Source organism: Sander lucioperca, chromosome 24 (assembly GCF_008315115.2).
Source record: "Sander lucioperca isolate FBNREF2018 chromosome 24, SLUC_FBN_1.2, whole genome shotgun sequence".
Lineage (NCBI taxonomy): Eukaryota > Metazoa > Chordata > Actinopteri > Perciformes > Percidae > Sander > Sander lucioperca.
The window spans coordinates 8,448,974-8,467,657 of NC_050196.1; the positions used below are offsets into that span (position 1 = coordinate 8,448,974).

At 38.9% G+C, this 18,684-nt stretch overlaps 1 protein-coding gene across 1 annotated transcript; it reads left to right on the forward strand.

Moving 5' to 3' along the window:
• Positions 1 to 4,998: 4,998 nt before the first annotated feature.
• slc5a3a (solute carrier family 5 member 3a) lies at positions 4,999 to 12,211 on the forward strand. The gene is made up of 5 exons (XM_031292142.2): positions 4,999 to 5,099; positions 8,844 to 9,894; positions 10,014 to 10,209; positions 10,713 to 10,840; positions 10,933 to 12,211. The coding sequence occupies exons 2-5, from the start codon at positions 9,261 to 9,263 to the stop codon at positions 12,192 to 12,194; spliced, it is 2,220 nt and encodes a 739-aa protein (XP_031148002.1). The 5' UTR covers positions 4,999 to 5,099; positions 8,844 to 9,260; the 3' UTR covers positions 12,195 to 12,211.
• Positions 12,212 to 18,684: the final 6,473 nt, after the last annotated feature.

Here is an 18,684-nt window from a genome sequence, read left to right on the forward strand (position 1 = left end):
AAGTCACACTGGTGCTTAAATATGTGTATCATGTTTGTGGGTGCAGATTTGACTGAGTTATGACTTCGAGAAGGAGTACGAATTTTGACAAAAAAAATACTTCCTATAGCAATCTAAGCCTCTCGGTCTTTAATTCCCTCTGTCACTCTTGCCACACACACATGTGCACGCGAACATGCACATGCACATGCACACGCACACACACACACTCACACACACACATACACTCACACACACACACACACACACACACACACACACACACACACACACACACAGAAGTCATCAGACTGTGCTTCTTGCTGTAAGGGGTGTGTTTGCAGAGGTCACAAAGTCATGTGTGCTTCTCAGGTTTCTCAGCCGCCTCTCTCCACTCACATACGTATATCACCATAACAGCTGGGAACATATATTTACTGCCCTGGCAACATCTGACTGTATATATGCAATAAATATTCAGCAGTTCAGAATTCACATCTTGTGTCCTGCTTCAAGTCAGTGTTGACCACAATTTTTCTCTAACTTAAACCAAATTCTTAAAGTTGCCTAAACATAACTATCCATCCTAAACAAAACATAAGTCACTTCATCATATTTTAGTTGCCATAACTTGATTTTATGGAGAAATATATTGAAATTGGTTGTTTTATTTTCCAATTTTTTTTTGTCAAACTACTATTTCTAAGAACGAACGTGTCACACTCAACATTTAATGTGCATTTTGCAGATATTGAGAATATTGTATCGTTATTTTGCAGATATGCCTAAAATTAACATTTTTGATTGAGTCAATATGTTGATTTAAAAAAAAAAAACATAATTTGGACAGCGTTACATCTCCCCTAAAATGTCTATGTACAAAAAATGCATAAAAACAACAAAACAGGATGTGGAAAGCAGAAAACATCTCATATCCAGTAAAACAACTTTTACTGATCTCATAAGTTTTGCAGGTCTCTGCAAAGATTCACGTCAACTTTCTTTACACTGAGACAAAAACATAGCCATAGTGTTTCTCAAAATTCAATCATATTTTTCATTAACCCCGGGGAATCATCCCCCCTCAGACACACACACACACACACACACACACACACACACACACACACACACACACACACACACACACGATACACGCTTCTTGATGATGATAAACATGTTGGAAGTGATTTTTCCATCTGCCTTTCCTTCCTTCCACCATCTGCCATCGCCAGCAACTCTGAGAGCTTCAGCTCTGTGTTAGAAGAATAGCGCCCTCCTCTTTCTCTTTCCTCTCTATGTTGCAGAGAAATCCCTTTTTCCAAATCTGGCATAGTGGCACCAGGGATTGTGATTGACCTCCTCCTATCTCTATGCATTGTACATATACCCTGTTGTATTAAACATACATGTATTTACGGAAGTTCATTATGTCGCTGTAACAACAAAGTTATTAAAACAAGATACTGAAATATTAAAGTGGTACCTTCATCATCTGAGCATCGGATGGAACTCATTCCCAAAAAGTTATGAACAAACCATTTCAAACCAATTGGTGCTTTGTATTCCAGCCGTGGGTAGCAAAGAGGAATATTAGTAATCATATTTAGTGGTTTTGGTTATTATTATTTCATTACATGTCTTTAGAGTCAACATAAACTCTTCATCCTCAAAATACTGTTTTGAAGCCCAAAAGTCATGTTTTTCTGTTTGTCCCTGTCTGTCAATCAGCTGGGGGGGTGCTGTGGGATGAGATTAAATATAGTCTGTAAAAACTGCCTTTTATCTGATGCTTTGGTTTCCCTTATAGGGATACCCGTTTGTGTATATTTGATTGACAGTGTGGGTTCTTGAAATTTCAAGTCAGTATTTCACCAAAAAAATGGTCTTTTAATATTTGATGGGTGAAGAAAGGAGCCCTGCTTCTCTTTCTTAGTCTTTGTGAAGAGGGATTTGAATTTTGAAGGGAAGTGAGAGAGCAGAAAAACATTTTAGAGCTATGATGCTGGGACCAGAGAGGAAGAATTGACATTAAATACGGTCATAGTTTTCATCCTATGTTCAAAAACCTAATAATCTATAGGACTGTTCTGTTGTAACAGTAGGTAATGTGATGCTGTCAGTTTAGTACATGGAAGTTATTTGATGGAACAGACATTTCAGAGGGCATGGACACTAGATGAATATAACAGGAGAATTCAGAGCAGAGAGATGCTCTTGCTTCTGCTGTTTGTTCAGTGGTAGAGTGGCGCCATCCACAGTCTGAGACTTTGAACAGCACATTGTTCCACAGAATAATAATCTGAGTTTACTGTACATGTACAACTGGATGACAATGGAAGTTAGAAGCAATGTAAAGTGATCAAATCAGCTTCAACGGTTCACTGTGTGTCCATTGTTTTATGGTACAATGATTACTTGACCTTGTTCAAAGTACAATATTAACTAAGATGGGGCCCTTTCAATAAATCAAACTTTATTTGTACAGCATCTTTCATATGAGTTATTGCAAATTAAAGTGCTTTAGGGGTGACAAGTTACGAATAAGTTCAAATATAAACAATTAAGTAACTGGAGACTGATGTACATGAAAAACAGAAATGATAAAAGTGAAATAATTAAAAAAAGAAATGCAATTAAAATATTCAACAAGAGAACAATAAAAATACATTTCTACTCTGCTCAGTGAGTTCTTGTATGGACTTATAAAACATATAATGCATCTCTTGTCATGAACCAGCTCAAAGTCCAGACAAAACAAGGGAGACCACACAGGATTTAAGTAAAACAAATTGATTTACCCCATATTAAACGACATACAAATATACCGTGAAGCATGTAAATCAGTGGTGTTTAAGTTGAGTGTACTGTGAGGTGGAGACAACCAAACTTGACAATTGAATATAAAGTCAATTACTTATCATCTGATCAGAAATGCCTTTAGATGAGCTTCTTCACTACCTGTTTTATGGGTATGAATGTGTGTGAATATTAGTTCCTTTTTTGTTTGTTTGGTTTGTTTTTTCTTCTAATGTCAGTGAACAGTTCCCCTCTGGATTGCAATGTGTGCTGAATATTTTTTTGATTGCAAGGTGAAAAGTGTGTGTGTGTGTGTGTGTGTGTGTGTGTGTGTGTGTGTGTGTGTGTGTGTGTGTGTGTGTGTGTGTGTGTGTGTGTATGCGTGCGTGCGTGCGTGCGTGCGTGTGCATTTTACATACTGTATGTGTTTGTGGAGACCAGATGCATGTGAGTTCCAACATACTGCACAGTACGCTTGTCCTAGTTGGGAAAATGTCAGTGATATTTGGTTTACTCATTAATTTATGTACTCAAACTAATAGAGTGAAACACAACGAAAATGCATTGAAGAAATAAAGAAAACTGGTGATGGTAAATTCCTTTTAGATATCTTTGTTTAATATAGGTGTCTTATAAGTATTGTTACTCCTGAAGTGAAAACAGTACTATGTACTTTAAAGCTCAAATATCTAACCTTTCAAAGAAGTGTTGAATCAAATTGTCCATGAGGCCAATATTTTTTGTTTTAGTTGTTACTGTTATTTTGTATGGGTTAAAATCCGAATAGGATACAAGGTGTCCTGCCCTTCAATGAGGAAGGTCATTTTTCAATAAACAGTCCGATATTTTAAGCAACTGCCCGTCAGAAATAGAGAAACCTGTTTCACGGCACGGGATTACTAAGTAATCTGGTTAACTTTACAGGAAGAATGCACAATAACACAAAAGTCCAAGTTGGGGCACACAAAAGCAGTCAGCCGTTCTCTGATTGGCTAACAAAGCTCCAAGCCCTGCACAAAGTTTAGCTTTTCTGCTAGAGCGGCTGGTTTAGAGGCTCCAACAGAAGCAGCCTCAGGTAGCTACAGCTGGCTTGATGTTGGCATTGTGTCTGTGATGTCTTTATGATAACTTTATAAAGGGATGTGTTGATATGAATCTGGGTGGAGCTGAGGTAGACTCAGCAGATCCAACCACCAAGGCTGAATGTGATAGCTGTCAATTACACCCTAAAACATAACACCCTTTAAAATTAGAGAGTGAGACCTCGAACATCTCATGGTACAAATAAAATAAAAAATTTTTGACAGAGCCAGGCTTGCCGTTTCCACCTGTTGTTTCCAGGTGGAAACGACGCCGTGATAACTGAAATAAATCCAGGGCATGTTGATCTTGATTCGTAGTACAGGCCTCTGATCTCACAGAATTCTGTGAAATGAACACGGCCCCTTAACTCAAAATCTGTGGCAGTTTCACGGAATTGCAAAAGATTCCGTGATGGGCCCACGGAAGAATTCCGTCAAATGAACACGGCCCCTTAAGTTAAGGATGGGTGGGTGGGCTTACGTTTCCATAACACTTTACTTTGGCATTGTTTTCCGTGGTGGCCACACGGAATTTTCACACATTCCGTGCCACCACCACGTAATGCGGTGTTAACAGTTCGTGATCTTTTCACGGGAGATTCTGTGAGACCAGGCTGTGGTAAGATAAGGTAAGACAAGCAGGCTGTAGCTTCATAACACAGACATAAGAGTGGTATCAATCACCTAACTATATGCAAGAAAGTGAATATTTCCCAAAATGTCCATCTATTTTTGACATGCAATTCACAATTTATTTTGTAGGTTAAGATTAGTTTTTAAATATTATAGTTAAGTTTAAAAGTCAAAAAATACATAATATCATATCAATATCAGTTTCCAATGTGATTATATTCATTCAGCCTACACAATATCCATAAAGTGAGATTATGCTAAAATATGTAACATGCTATTTATTATGTTTTTGGCACCAATCGAGTTTAAATAGCCTAGACCCAAGTAAATGAATGCAGTTTTTAGTTGTATCAGTGTATCAAGTGAGGTTAGATGGCTGTATCCACGTTAACTTGCACATCATCATCATCATCATCATCATCATCATCATCATCATCTTCATCAGTGAGCGAACAGCCTGTTGTTCCCGCCTCCACACAGGTGGTGATGATGATGATGATGATGATGTTGCGGTGGGCGGAGGCTCGCGTTCCTTACATACTGAGGACCAGTTTGACAGGAAACTTTCCACAGCAAAGGAGGTACAGGAAATAAGCTATCTAGCAGGTGAGTACATAGTTTTTTACTGTTTGAAGTGTTTAGAGCTAAAATATCGCGATAGACATTTAAACGGGCGAGTTTTTTCACATAAGCTGTTGTATTTAATTAATAGTAGTTGAGTCTCGAATGTTTGTGTAACTCTTTGCACTGCTTATGACCACAGACACGTTTAACTTCTATTTGAATATTGTAGTAATAGGCCTACAGTAAAAAAAAGTCACTGCAAGAATTTGAAGAAAAATTCTAAGAATTTCATTAGAGGTTGAAACATATACAATGGCAAACTGGTCACTTATGTGCTAGGTCTCTTAAGGGAAATACAGCCAGCAGCCACATACTTTAATTGTTCAATAATAGCCTATACATTAATATTGTAGGAAACGGTTCATTATAATACTCGCAGTTACACAGAAAGTCCCTTTGTATTACAGTAATATTAGATAAATCATAAAAATAAAACGGTAATAAAACACAGCCATATTTTTTTTTTTTTTTTTGCATAAACCATATTTTGTATGAAACTACAGGAATTTTAAATATCAAACTTATCATTATACTTTCAGTAACAAAAAGTCCAATTGAAGTATAAGAGTGACTACCAATTAAATCAGAATTGATTTAAAAATACTTGTAACAACCACAATTAATTAAACCAGCAACCAAACTATAAGAATGTTTTAGGAATATGATGGGAAAAAAAGCATCCTATAAATTGCTGCTACAGTCTCTCCTGCAGAATATCATAGGCATATTAAGAATGTTATTTTATGAAGTCTTAAGGAAGTGAGTTCAAACACGCTGCCACACACCCATGGTCCAACCACACATGCGTTCTCATTTATTTGCCTAATTATATCTATATAACTATATTTATCCTCATCAGAAATTAATCTTTGTCATTTATTTTTTTTTGTGATCTGGTGCAATTCTAACGTAACCGAACTTGAACCTGAGCAGAGGTTTAATTAGCTAGAATAAGTGGAAACACCTGTGGGTGCAGGACATTAAGTGCATTTGAGCTTTTAGCGTCCTCCAGAAAAGGTGTACATAAATGAGATTAAAATCAATTCAAATTCCATATTTTGAATTGAAACCATATTGTAGAGAGCATAGCAGTATGACTCCCTTCGCTCAATGGAGAAGAATAAAATAGAAGACTTGTAAAAACCTCCCTGCAGGTCTAGCTTGTTTGACAATAAGATAAGATAACATAAGATAAACCTTTGTTGTCTTTGCACAGAGACCCCTACAATGAAATTGTGAGTGCCACAACTGTAGGTGCATTAAAGATATAACAAGATACACAATAAATATCTAAAAACAAGAATAATTTAAGACATAAAAAAACGACTGGAATAGTCTCCTAACAAAACTCTCTAAGAGGAGGAAATAACTATAGATGCCTTCAAGCTGTACATGACTAAACCGGTTTACCCAAAATCCATCTCAAGAAGTCAGTTATATTTGTACTAATGATTTTAATTCAATATTGACTTACTCAAATAGCACTAGGAGTACACCCTGCACGTGGAAATACAGTATAGGTCCAACTCTGTTGAGGAAATGTCACTGATGCTATTGTTTCCAGCCGTTTACGCAAGTGAAATATTCTCTTGCTGCCTGCACAGAGCTAAAATAAAGTGAATGAAGCAACTGCTAAGCAACAAACAACCAGCCCTGATGCAAGACCCTCGTACTACAGTCCCGTAACAAGGCTAGTGATAGCGTTGCTTACAGAAAATACAGCTAGTTATTACTAGAGAGCAGCTGAGTTGTGACTTCGACAAAATATTAATACACCACTTTATGTTTAGCAAATTCCCCCCCAGAGCCTTGTAGCATTTCATTTTCTCATAGTTTCCATGTTACAAGGTCTACAAAGGCATTTGGTGCCAGAAAATTAAGTAGCAACTATTAAATCGTTAGTCTTCTTCAATAATAAACAATTAGTTTTTTTGGTCAGACAAAACAAGACATTTGAAGATGTTACCTTGGGTTATGAGAAACTGATTTTTTTTTTTTTCATGATATTTCTTACATGTTTTAGACCAAACAATTGCATCGATTGAGATGATAACTGGCAGAATAATCGCAAAAAAATATATAATAGTTACCTGCAGCCCTAACCCTCCCAACCTTCTTCTTGAAAAATGCAAACAGCAGCACAAACTTGCAAAGGTTCTCAGTAATAATCATGCTTTAATTATGGAGAGGTCGAGATATCCTGACTTTTAGGATCTAGAATATGCCACTTCCCTGTAATGCAACTTGATACCCTCCCTGCCTAAACGGCCACATCTTTCAAACACCCCACTATAGAAATAGAATATACGATGTTTGGCATTCAGAGACTTGAAAGATTTGCAAGACTTCCCTTGCAATTTGCTTAAGAAGACTTGTGACTTCATTCGAGACTAATCAGAAGTCCAGTCTGCAAACTGGAGGAGTGAGTCTTTTGTTCTGAGCTGCGGTGCTGCTATCTTATATAATTTATTTACCGGAACTGTTCATGGTGAGTTGCTCTGTCACTCTTAAATGACAGCCTGGCAGAATGGGTTAAGTGCTGACTACTCCACTTCTGGCACAGACAGCTGTTTATCAGTCCCAAGATCCTCCACCCTTTTAAAAAGGCCAGATGAGGAAATAGGCTTTATAAAAGGCTCTGCTGTGCAGGTGCATCGGAAAGACAGGACAGAAAAGAAAAGAAACATGTTCCGTGTTTACACAGCTTGCACTGGTATTGATATAACCAGGGGGTTGCATTAATCAAGGCTTTTCCTTTATGTACCAAATTCTACAAGCCTTCCTGGATATTTGTTGACATTTGAAAAATAATAACTTATATGCAAGTGACATAATAGTTCAAACAGAAGGTTAAAGAAATGAGCAGACTTAGGTCAGGTCACCCAGCTGATGATCAGTTTACTCATCCACTCATCCTGTAAAAACAGTTGTATGATGTCCTTTTTTTTGTCTCCTAGAGGAAATTAGCCAAACAGCTCCGGTGATGTCATTAGGGTTAGCTTGGTTTGTGATTGGAGGTGTAGATGTGAGCTTAACAGTTCTTTCTTGATCTAGAAACAGACAAATTGACAAATCAAGGAGATGTGGAGATGTGTAATGGATAGGTAGGGTCTAATGAAAGACACTACTAAGCTGCATTATGGGAAATGTATTATCCAGTGTTTTGGCATTTGACTCATACTAGGAATAAAAAATCAGGATATCCCAACCTTTGTAGCTTTGATTTTGAACATTTTTTTTCTCATGAGACTCCTAACTAATGAGTAATGAGTAACTAATAGTAGTCATAGTTCCATTATCTTTATTGTGACTATTATTGCTGCTGTTCATCACACCCCCAACCGGCACCGTCAGACACCGCCTACCAAGAGCCTGGGTCTGTCCCAGGTTTCTCCCTAAAAGGGAGTTTTTCCTCGCCACTGTCGCACTAAATGCTTGCTCTTGGGGGAATTACTGGAATTGTTGGGTCTTTGTAAATTATAGAGTGTGATCTAGACCTACTCTATCTGTAAAGTGTCTTGAGATAACTTTTGTTATGATTTGATACTATAAATAAAATTGAATTGAAATTGAATTGAATGATTAGGCAGCGTATTGACGTCCTCTCATGGAAAATGCTTCGGCTGACTGCCTACCAAACAGTGACCGTAAAGGTACTGGGGGCTACATGTACGTTATGGAAGCTTTTTTTTTACTTTTTTGTTTGTACATTTGTGTTTGTTGCAGGATCCAGATGATCATATTCTTTTGAGGCTCCCTCAATCAAAACCCAGCGACAAGCCGCAACCTGCATTGATTCCTGCATTGATTCCAAAAACTGAGTTTAACTACAAAGGAACAAGGAACATTTATCTCCGACTTCTGCTTGCTAACTGATTTATATTAGACAATGTGCAGATGACTGTATATGATGATTTTGTTGCCCAGCTGAATACAACATTTTGACACCCTAAAATCAGATTAAAACAGAAATCTGTGGACTTAAATTAGTGGATATTTCAGTGTATCTGCACGTAAATTGTTCATGTAGGGTCATAACTAGACATAAAAGGAAAATATATTGCACCTGGATAAAACAGTGCTACGCAGTGCTAGAACAACAGTTAATTTTGTTCGGTTAAAGATCTACAAAAGTGCTCAAACATGGCTGCTACCATGGCAGCGGCAGACATCATCGTTGTAGTTATCTACTTCATCCTGGTGCTAGCGATCGGTTTCTTTGCCATGTGGAAAGCCAATAAGAGCACAGTGAGTGGCTACTTCCTCGCTGGACGCTCCATGAATTGGGCGGCTGTAGGAGCATCTCTATTCGTCAGCAACATAGGAAGCGAGCATTTCATTGGACTAGCTGGATCAGGTGCTGCTAGCGGGTTGAGCGTGGCTGCATGGGAATTAAATGCTCTATTATTGCTCCAGTTATTAGGCTGGATATTTATCCCTGTGTATATTCAGTCCGGAGTCTACACCATGCCGGAGTACCTGTCCAAACGGTTTGGCGGGAACCGACTGAAAGTGTATTTTGCAGCGTTATCTCTCATCCTCTACATCTTCACCAAATTGTCCGTGGATCTCTATGCCGGTGCCTTGTTCATTCAGGAATCCTTAGGGTGGAACCTCTATCTGTCAATCATCGTCCTCATCACCATGACAGCTTTGCTGACAGTAACTGGAGGTCTGGCTGCTGTCATCTACACGGATACGGTCCAGGCATTCCTCATGATCGCTGGAGCACTCTGCCTCACAGGCATCAGCCTCTTCAAAGTGGGAGGACTTGAAGGTCTTTTTTGATCTCCTTTATGCATCGTTAAACCATTAATACCGTATAATCAGGTAAACTGCAATTCCATCTGCATACTATACCATATGCTAAACCATGTCCTGCCCTGTCATTTTAAGGGGTGAGGACCAAGTACATGCAGGCTGCTCCAAATATCACTGCCATCTTGCTGTCTTCATCCAACCTGACATATTCTGAATCCTGCCACCTCCACCTAAACCCAAAGCCAGATGCTCTGAAGATACTTCGAGGCCCAAGGGATCCAGACCTGCCTTGGCCTGGTTTCTTACTGGGCCAGACTCCTGCCTCTATTTGGTACTTGTTTAAGTCTTTCCACATAGACAGACTTGGACAAACTGGTTCAGTTTCATGTAGTGCTTATATGTGTGTGTACCCAGGTCTTTCCTCTTGAGCTAGTGTCAAGCTTGTACAAATCAACAGTGAAAATATATTGAGCAGATTGCCATGAAATTTTCTGAGCACCTGGATGCTCCCCAGAAGAGTTCCAAAAACTGAAATGATTTACATTAAGTTGTATTAGTTTTTTAACCACGCAATATATTTTTACTTTAGTTTGTTTTATAAAAAATATTTTCACTGCTTATTTTTGTTTTCATTTTAGTTCACTATAATAACCCTGCTGGAGCCCTGTGTTTAAAAGTGTCCATGGCCTAGCAATTTGCCCACAAAGTTAGCCTTTGGAGTCAGTACAAACAGCACAGGTAATGGGGAGTGAACCAGTGTCCTTGCTATAATGCTGCTTGATTCTTTGTAGAAGACTAATTGTTAACTCTAAGCATCCTCCCTCTGTGTTCAAGGTACTGGTGTGCAGATCAAGTAATCGTACAGCGGGTTCTGGCAGCGAAGAACATTGCCCATGCCAAAGGCTCTACTATCATGGCTGGCTTTCTGAAAATCCTCCCCATGTTCATCATTGTCATCCCAGGTAGAGCCATTCATTGCTTTTTGAGTAAGGTACCCCTTAATCCTGACTGTGGGCTCACTAAATAACTGCTTTATTTATTATCACAATTCCAGGGATGATTTCCAGGATCTTTTTTGCTGATCAGTTGGCGTGTATCAGCCCAGAGCACTGCATGGAAGTGTGCCGTTCTGCGAGTGGCTGTAGCAACGTGGCTTACCCACGGCTCGTCATGTTTGTGATGCCCGTTGGTCTCCGCGGCCTTATGATGGCCGTCATGATTGCAGCTCTAATGAGCGACTTGGACTCCATCTTCAACTCCGCAAGCACCATATTCACATTGGATATTTACAAGATGCTACGAAAGCAGGTGTCATCCAGGGAGCTGGTGATAGTCGGCAGGTTTTTTGTGGTTTTCATGGTGGTCATCAGCATTGCCTGGGTGCCAGTCATCATCGAGATGCAGGGAGGCCAGATGTTCTATTACATCCAAGAAGTAACAGATTACCTGACTCCACCAATAGCGGCCCTCTTCTTGCTTGCCATACTGTGGCGTCGCTGCAATGAGACAGGTGCCTTCTGGGGTGGGATGGTAGGGTTTGCCCTTGGAGTATTGCGTCTGATTTTGGCATTGGTTTACCGCGAGCCTCACTGCGATCAGCCTGATGAGCGGCCATCTTTCATCAAAGATGTTCATTTCATGTATGTGGCAGCCATCTTGTTTTGGGTGTCAGCCTCTGTGGTTGTAGTTGTGAGTCTCTGCACTCCTCCGCCCAGAAACGAACAAATCAAAACCACTACCCTGTGGGGGTTAAACAAGAGAAGGAGACTAAAACCGCAAGAAAAAGAGAAAGCTGGAGAAGATATCACTGCTTTGAAGCCTCTAAACCATGCAACCCTAAATGGAAACAGTTTGCTCAGTAAAGAAAAGTGTCAAGACCAGCCAGACGAGCTCAGTGGCATTGAGGCCAGTCATGAAAATGCTCAACCAAGCAATGTTCATGCTATCACAGCCAGTGAAAAAGAAACACACCTTCCAATCCAGAATGGTTGCCACTTACAGATTCCTGACCTTAAAATGCTAGAAGAGGGAGGAGGGAGAGGAGGGAGGGTTGGAGAGGAGGAAGAGGAAGGCTGCCGAGGAGGAGGAGGAGGAGGAGGAGGAGGAGTAGAGGGTGGGAGGTGTATGAAGGCTTTAGAGTGTTTCTGTGGCTTCCAGGAGAAGCAGTCCGAAGCTCCGGTCATTACAGTCCAGGAACAGGAGAAAATCGTGGATGAACTTCTCCATGAACCTCCACTAACCAGAATCATTCTGAACACAGGACTGGTGGTGATTTGCTCTGTCGGGATCTTTCTCTTTATCTATTTCTCCGTATAGGCTCATTTAATTCCAGGATTAGGCTGAGCAACCAGCTCTTGAAAAGTGTTTTTTTTTTTTTTTTTTTTTTTTTTTTTATTAGAACAAATAAGTATTTTGTTGTATATTATTAAATGTATTTGCTACACTGTACTGTGCTGTCATAGGTTCAATATGCCATAAACAAACTTGTTAGGGGCGCCTGGGTAGCTCACCTGGTAGAGTGTACCCCCCATGTACAGAGGCTCAGCGGCCGTGGGTTCGGTTCCGACCTGCAGCCCAGCCAGAGAACCCCAGTGTCCATCATCTGCATGCACTTCATCAACATAAATATTCACATCATCTCTGAAATTTCCCACCCATACAGAAATATATTATTATATATACTTTCAAGGGTTGGTCATTCTCAACACATAAGAGTGTCAGAGTAACGCCTTGTTATTGTGTAAGATGCACATCATACATATATGTACTGCTCAAGAAAGTGTTGAAAAGTTTTTTATATCTATTTTACACCTGTTCTAGAACTCAGAGGGTGTCTTCCACTCAAATGGCTTAAATTTCTTATTAACGTAAATTGTGATATTATGGTGTTATTGTATTAATTTGCAACAACTGACGCCTGATTTCAGATGTGAAGAAGGGGGTTCGCTCTTTCCTCGTCTTCTGGATTGATCCAGTGAATATAATTGTGTTCATGCAATTCTTTTACTTCACTGCATGAAGTTTAGAACATAATCTATGCAAGATAAACTGAGTCCAAGTAACTTGAGTGGTATTTGTCAATGTGGCTATTTGTGAGGATTTTCATTAAAGTTTCCTTGGCTGTAAAGTGCTTGTACAGGTGCATTGTGGGATTACTTTGCTACAGTTGTTTATAAAGACGTCATGACATTAAAAAAAATGCTCTTGCTAACTGATTCTTGTATGATGTAATATTTATTCCCCTAACTTCATAGCACCAAAGAAAGAACTGCTGTACTCCACACCATTCTTTACTCTCAGGTGATCTAACAGTTTTAAACAGTCCATGGATCTAACCCATAGATCTAACCAAACTGGTCATTCTGTTCCATTAAAAGGCCTCCAGCAGAATATGTACTTGAGTGCTATTGAATGTTAACAGTGTTCAGAAACTACATGATTTGACTTATAGGCTTTCTCTGAACTGATCTGCTTGACAGAGACTTAAAAAAATAAACACACTGTGAGTTTTTGCTCATTTGAGTTGACACTAAAAAAAACACCCAACACAATCTCTGTCCGGTCGATTGGTTCAGACTGAAATCTCTCAACATCTACAAAATAGATTGGAACAAATTTTGGTGCAGATATCCCATGGTTCCCAGAGATGTAAACCCTATTGATTTTGGGGACCCTCTGACTATTTGTATAGCACCGCCATGAGGTTGACATTTTTGTTTATTCAGTTAAGTAACTCAACTATTGGATGTATAAAATAAAAAAAAACTGATATCATTCTCATCAGCCTCAGGGGTACTTTTTGTTAAGTGCTAATTAGCAAATTATAGCATGCTAAAATGCTAAACTAAGATGGGGAAAAAGATAAATTTTATTCTAAAGATCAGCATGTTAGCATTATCATTATACCCATTGATGACATACTAACCTTATGGCACATAGCTGCTAGCATGGCTGTATCTTGTTAAAGGGGAACTCCAGTGTTGTACTTCCATCAGGTTCGGGAACTCACAAAAGACAGATTTAAAAGAAAATGCAGAGGCAAAGGAAGTGGTGGGAAACTCCTTAAACACTGGATCCCACATTTCCTATAATGCAACTCAGTAACTTCTTTTCATAAGTCTCTACCTGCCTGACAAACCGTCTGTCAAACTCCATGCCCCCTGTTTGTAATGCTGGCTTTCTTTTATCAAACTTAAAAAATGGCTGCTTCTCTATGCTGTCTGTCTCTCTCCATTAAGCATCATGCACAAAAGGCAGAGGCAACAACAGGGAGGAACGACTGAGCGCTTGCATTTTTCAGTTTAATAGGGCACACAGCTGAACACATAAAAAAGTCAGTCAGGTATTCTTCAGAATCAAGTATTTATTACCATAGAGAATGCTTGGTGTATCCCTATATATTAGTGGCCATGTTATAAACACAATCTAATCTGTGAGATTACTATAAATAACGCACTCCCTCGTATGTTCAGTACTGGTTCTCTTAACATTTTGTTGCAATTTGTAAGACATAGGCCTATTTTGGAAATTGCACTCATTACCAGCTGCAAGTATTGCTATTGTCGTCTGAAATACGATGGGATAATCGCTCTCACCTCAATATTTAATTGTTGAATGAAAATCTATATGTAAGCTATAATAACATTTGGCACAAGAAGTTTTCCAGGAAAACAACTAAATGTGAAATAAATGTCTGCCTCAAAGCAGAAGAGCTAAGGACATAATGACCCAGCAGGTCATGGTATGTAAAGCAGACTTCACATCCAGCACCACAACAAGGAAACATGCCACCACTCGGTCCATTCAGATGACATTACCAACAGCCTGTGCTGCAGTGGAAAGTTACAGACTGGAAGTGGAAAGTTACTGGGTAGACACATACCACACTGTTTTTTCTTTCTTTCTTTTGGTGTCTTCAAGTTCATAATCATACAAAACATGCTGCTGCAAAGTTGAGCTGTCTTCGTGGAAATCTTTTTCTTGATACATTTATAATTATGAAACAAGGCAGGAAACAAAAGTAAATGCAAAAGAAAGGGACAGCTTTACCTGAAATAAGTAATGACAAAGTAAGTTCAAATACTTGGAAAACATGACGTGCAAAAGTACGTTGCTGGAAATGTTGCAGGTATGAACAAAGTACAGGCGCAACCAGTGTGCCTTTTCACAGCCAGCATTTTGTTAGAAATAGCATTAATGATGGCTCTGTTCTATTAAAGTTTCCCAGTAACTCATAGTGTGAGAGTGAGCCAGCATGCACAATATCCTGACCCTGAAACTGACATGGTGCTTTTAGATATCAGTGAAAAGACAATCCCGAGGGAATTAATTACTTAAAGAAGTTTGAATTTTTTTTACAGAACTGTGTGAAATGATTTCCATAGACCTCAAAAACTCCTAAAGGGAACTGTATTGTGCCAAAAACATTGAACCAGCAGAGTCAGGCGAACAAAAGCGTGCCTCAATGAGTCACCTCGCTTCACAGAGCTGCATGAACATGTTTATTAAAAGTTCAACTTTGGTGATCTGACAAGCACATTTGCAATATTGATAAAACTGAGAACGAGAGAGTGCAAAATGGAGGATGCTATAGCTGTGTTGCACCATCCAATTTTTATAACCCTGCTGAATCAATGCCTATAGAGTTCTTTTTGTATCCATTTTGTGGTGTGACCAATTTGATTATACAATAATCAATATTATGTTGGTTGTTTATATGAAGCTCTTAACCTTTAACAGCTATTAAATACAGACATTTTTGTCTCTCAAACTATACAAATATAGCCTGACGTGGTCATACTCAGATTCTAGTCAGAATGTGAACTTCCAGACCTCGAATGTTGTGGGCGGGGCTAAGTTCGGCTGGCATCCAGGCTAATACATATACAGAATGTAGGCACAAATGGTTTATGGAAGGATTGTAACAGCTTTTTTTGTTTTGTTGGTTGTTGCAATCAGACTTCAGATGTTTCCAAAACCAGTCGATATGTTCATATCAATAGAGAATAGTGAGCAGAGTAACTGTATAAAGAGTAACCTGCTGTTGAGCTTATGTTCAATTTGACTTACTGAATACATTTCCTGTGTGTGTGCGTGTTTGTGTGTGTGTGTGTGTGTGTGTGTGTGTGTGTGTGTGTGTGTGTATATATGTGTGTGGGTCACAGTTTAAAACCTACAACATGCTTGGAATTCATATAGTGTTTAATTTTGGTAGACCACCACCCCCCAACTAATATGGTAAGCCAGTTGTTGACATCAAAAAACATCCAGGAAAAGTGTGAGTCAGAGTGTGAGTTGTAGTGTGTCAGAAAAACCACCGCATATGCACAGAACGGAAAAAAAACACAACTTCCATTTGAGTGCAGTTAACCTGCTTGACACGTTAAAGAAGAATGGCCAAAATTGAAGCAGCAGAGGCTGAGATACCCAGACTTTTAGTCCCTATATACTGTAATATGGGTAAAGCTCCAAAAATGCTTGATACTGCAATTCCCATAATGTAACTAGTAGCATTATTAGCACCACCTGCTCAACGCCAAGGTTAACTTCACACCCCCAGTTTGTAACACAGGCTTTCTAGTATAAATTTGTAGTGTCCATGCCTTAACCGAGATGACCCTGATGACGTCATTATGACATCACCAGGGTTTTCTCAGAGGACATTAAAAGTTCTCCTTCTGAAGTAAACTGACATTTAAGAGTTCCCCACCCCAACCAACCTCCCTACGCAGATTTTCGGCCTTTCATACTACTCGCAACCGTAGTCGCTTTTAATGCTACGTCATCTTCTCATTGACTTTACAGTGGCATTGTTTTCCATGGTGGCCACATGGAAATTTTCACATATTCTGTGACACCACCACGTAATGTGGTGTTAACAGTTCGTGATCATTTCACGGAATTCTGTGAGACCAGGCTGGTCTTTTCTTACCGGTGCCACCAAGGTCATGTAGACTACACAGAAACAGTTAACATGCCATCTGTTTTTGGATATGCCAATATCTGATCATGGCTCTTTGCATTTACACCTGGTATTAAATCTTAATATAGAAATCGTAGACAGTGACCAACTCCAGATGTGGTCTCGCTGATCTGATCGTAATCAGTTTGCGGTGTGTTTTGCATGCATATCTTGTATTGACATACAGATTGAGGTTGCATGGTAATGCCAGGTGGAAATGGGTTCTTTGGGACACATACTGTATGAACGTGGACCACATTAGAACAGAATAAGAGGGAGAGAAATGGGATTTACCTAGATACAGAAGATGCTACGGTATTACTTGCTGTTGATTTTCTTTACACTGAGGTGTGTTTTTCTTTATTTTTCTTTTCTTTAGTTCATGCAAAAAGGTAATACTTTATTTTACTGGTCCATAATATCACTGTTGCAAGCCAAGGTGCTTTAGAACAATCTTAAACTTGAAAATAAGAGAGACTCATTTTATGGTAAAAGATATCACTGAAAGACAATTGCAGCTTCCATCTGCTGTGCATATCCTTCATATTCTTCTGACTCTTCAGCAGTGAAGAGGTTGGAAAGCAAATAAAGAAATGGAAGAACTGTTACATAAAGCAATATCAATTTGATTCTGTGTATTATTTCCACGTGAAGACATGTACGAACAAGGGTGATTTGATTTTGAGTCTGACTTAAAGTTTGGATGCCAATTGTGGTCCAATAGGCAACTTAGAGAAGTGCCACTCTATTTGCCCATGCCCCTTAGAGAGTCTGTTCACACCACTGGCCCTTAGAGCAGTCTTTAAAAACAAGTATGATTGCAAAAACAACTTGTGACACATATTCTTAAAACTGCTTTAGAGAATTTGTTTTTGTTTCGAATAAGATTGCATGCAGTTATTAGAAATGACTGAGGCTGCCAGCATGCACACCAACCAAAACCACAATAGAAGAGAAAGCAACGAATAACAGCAACGTAAGGTACAAATCAAAGGCTAAACAAACATTACAATGATGCTGGTAAAGCAAAATTTCAGGCAAAGCATCATTGGCAAAGTCCTCAAATAATATTACAGCCAGTCAGGGGAAAATAGAATTACTTGTATATGCTCACAGATGTACAGTGGATGTTTTGAATGTTCATTATTGTCATATTGAAAGCTTTAACGGTTTTATAGCAGTGGCTCAAGTACTTTCAAATTATCTGCCCTGTCAATTTCCACAAGATCTCTTATATGGCTTACTATATTTTATATAGTTGAATATAAAGTATGTTTTAATGGGGTTTGTAACGTGCAGAGTGCTGACTGATAGGCTATAGGAATTTCCATAAACAATCAGTATATAAAAAGTAGTAAAACCTATTTTGAAAACTTTTTAGAGGCAAGTAAAGATTGAAAAAGAAGACAACTGACAATCTACACTGCGCTCCACTGGGGACACATATTTTTTTTTTTTTCACTGTCGTGGCAATATCGCGACAGACTATGATTAAAGTCTCGCGGTGCCTGGATTAGATGCATCGGTCAAGTTAGGGAGTGTTAGCCAGCGGCGGACCGGAAGTAAATAAATTAAGTTGCACCATAAATTAAATATTGAAATATTTTATCTAAAGGACCTGTTACCTGGTTATAGCTAACCATTACCTTATGTGGAATGTACTTCATTTGCAATTGACTATTTTTGACATCAACATTCTTCAAACCCAAACTTTTGTAGGCTATTTAAAACGAAATATGGAAAAAATCTAACTTTACACTTATTTATGAAACCTTTGAACACTAATACTATATTATATATACTATGAACCCTGCACAAAATTGTACAGCCCTGAAAACAGTTTTA

Bases quoted from the DNA above. Each gene is read 5' to 3' on its own strand.
- slc5a3a (XM_031292142.2), top strand. From the start codon at position 9,261: ATGGCTGCTACCATGGCAGCGGCAGACATCATCGTTGTAGTTATCTAC. The intron at 10,210-10,712 runs GTACTTGTTTAA...TCTGTGTTCAAG, and splicing joins CAGACTCCTGCCTCTATTTG to GTACTGGTGTGCAGATCAAG. The intron at 10,841-10,932 runs GTAGAGCCATTC...TCACAATTCCAG, and splicing joins GTTCATCATTGTCATCCCAG to GGATGATTTCCAGGATCTTT.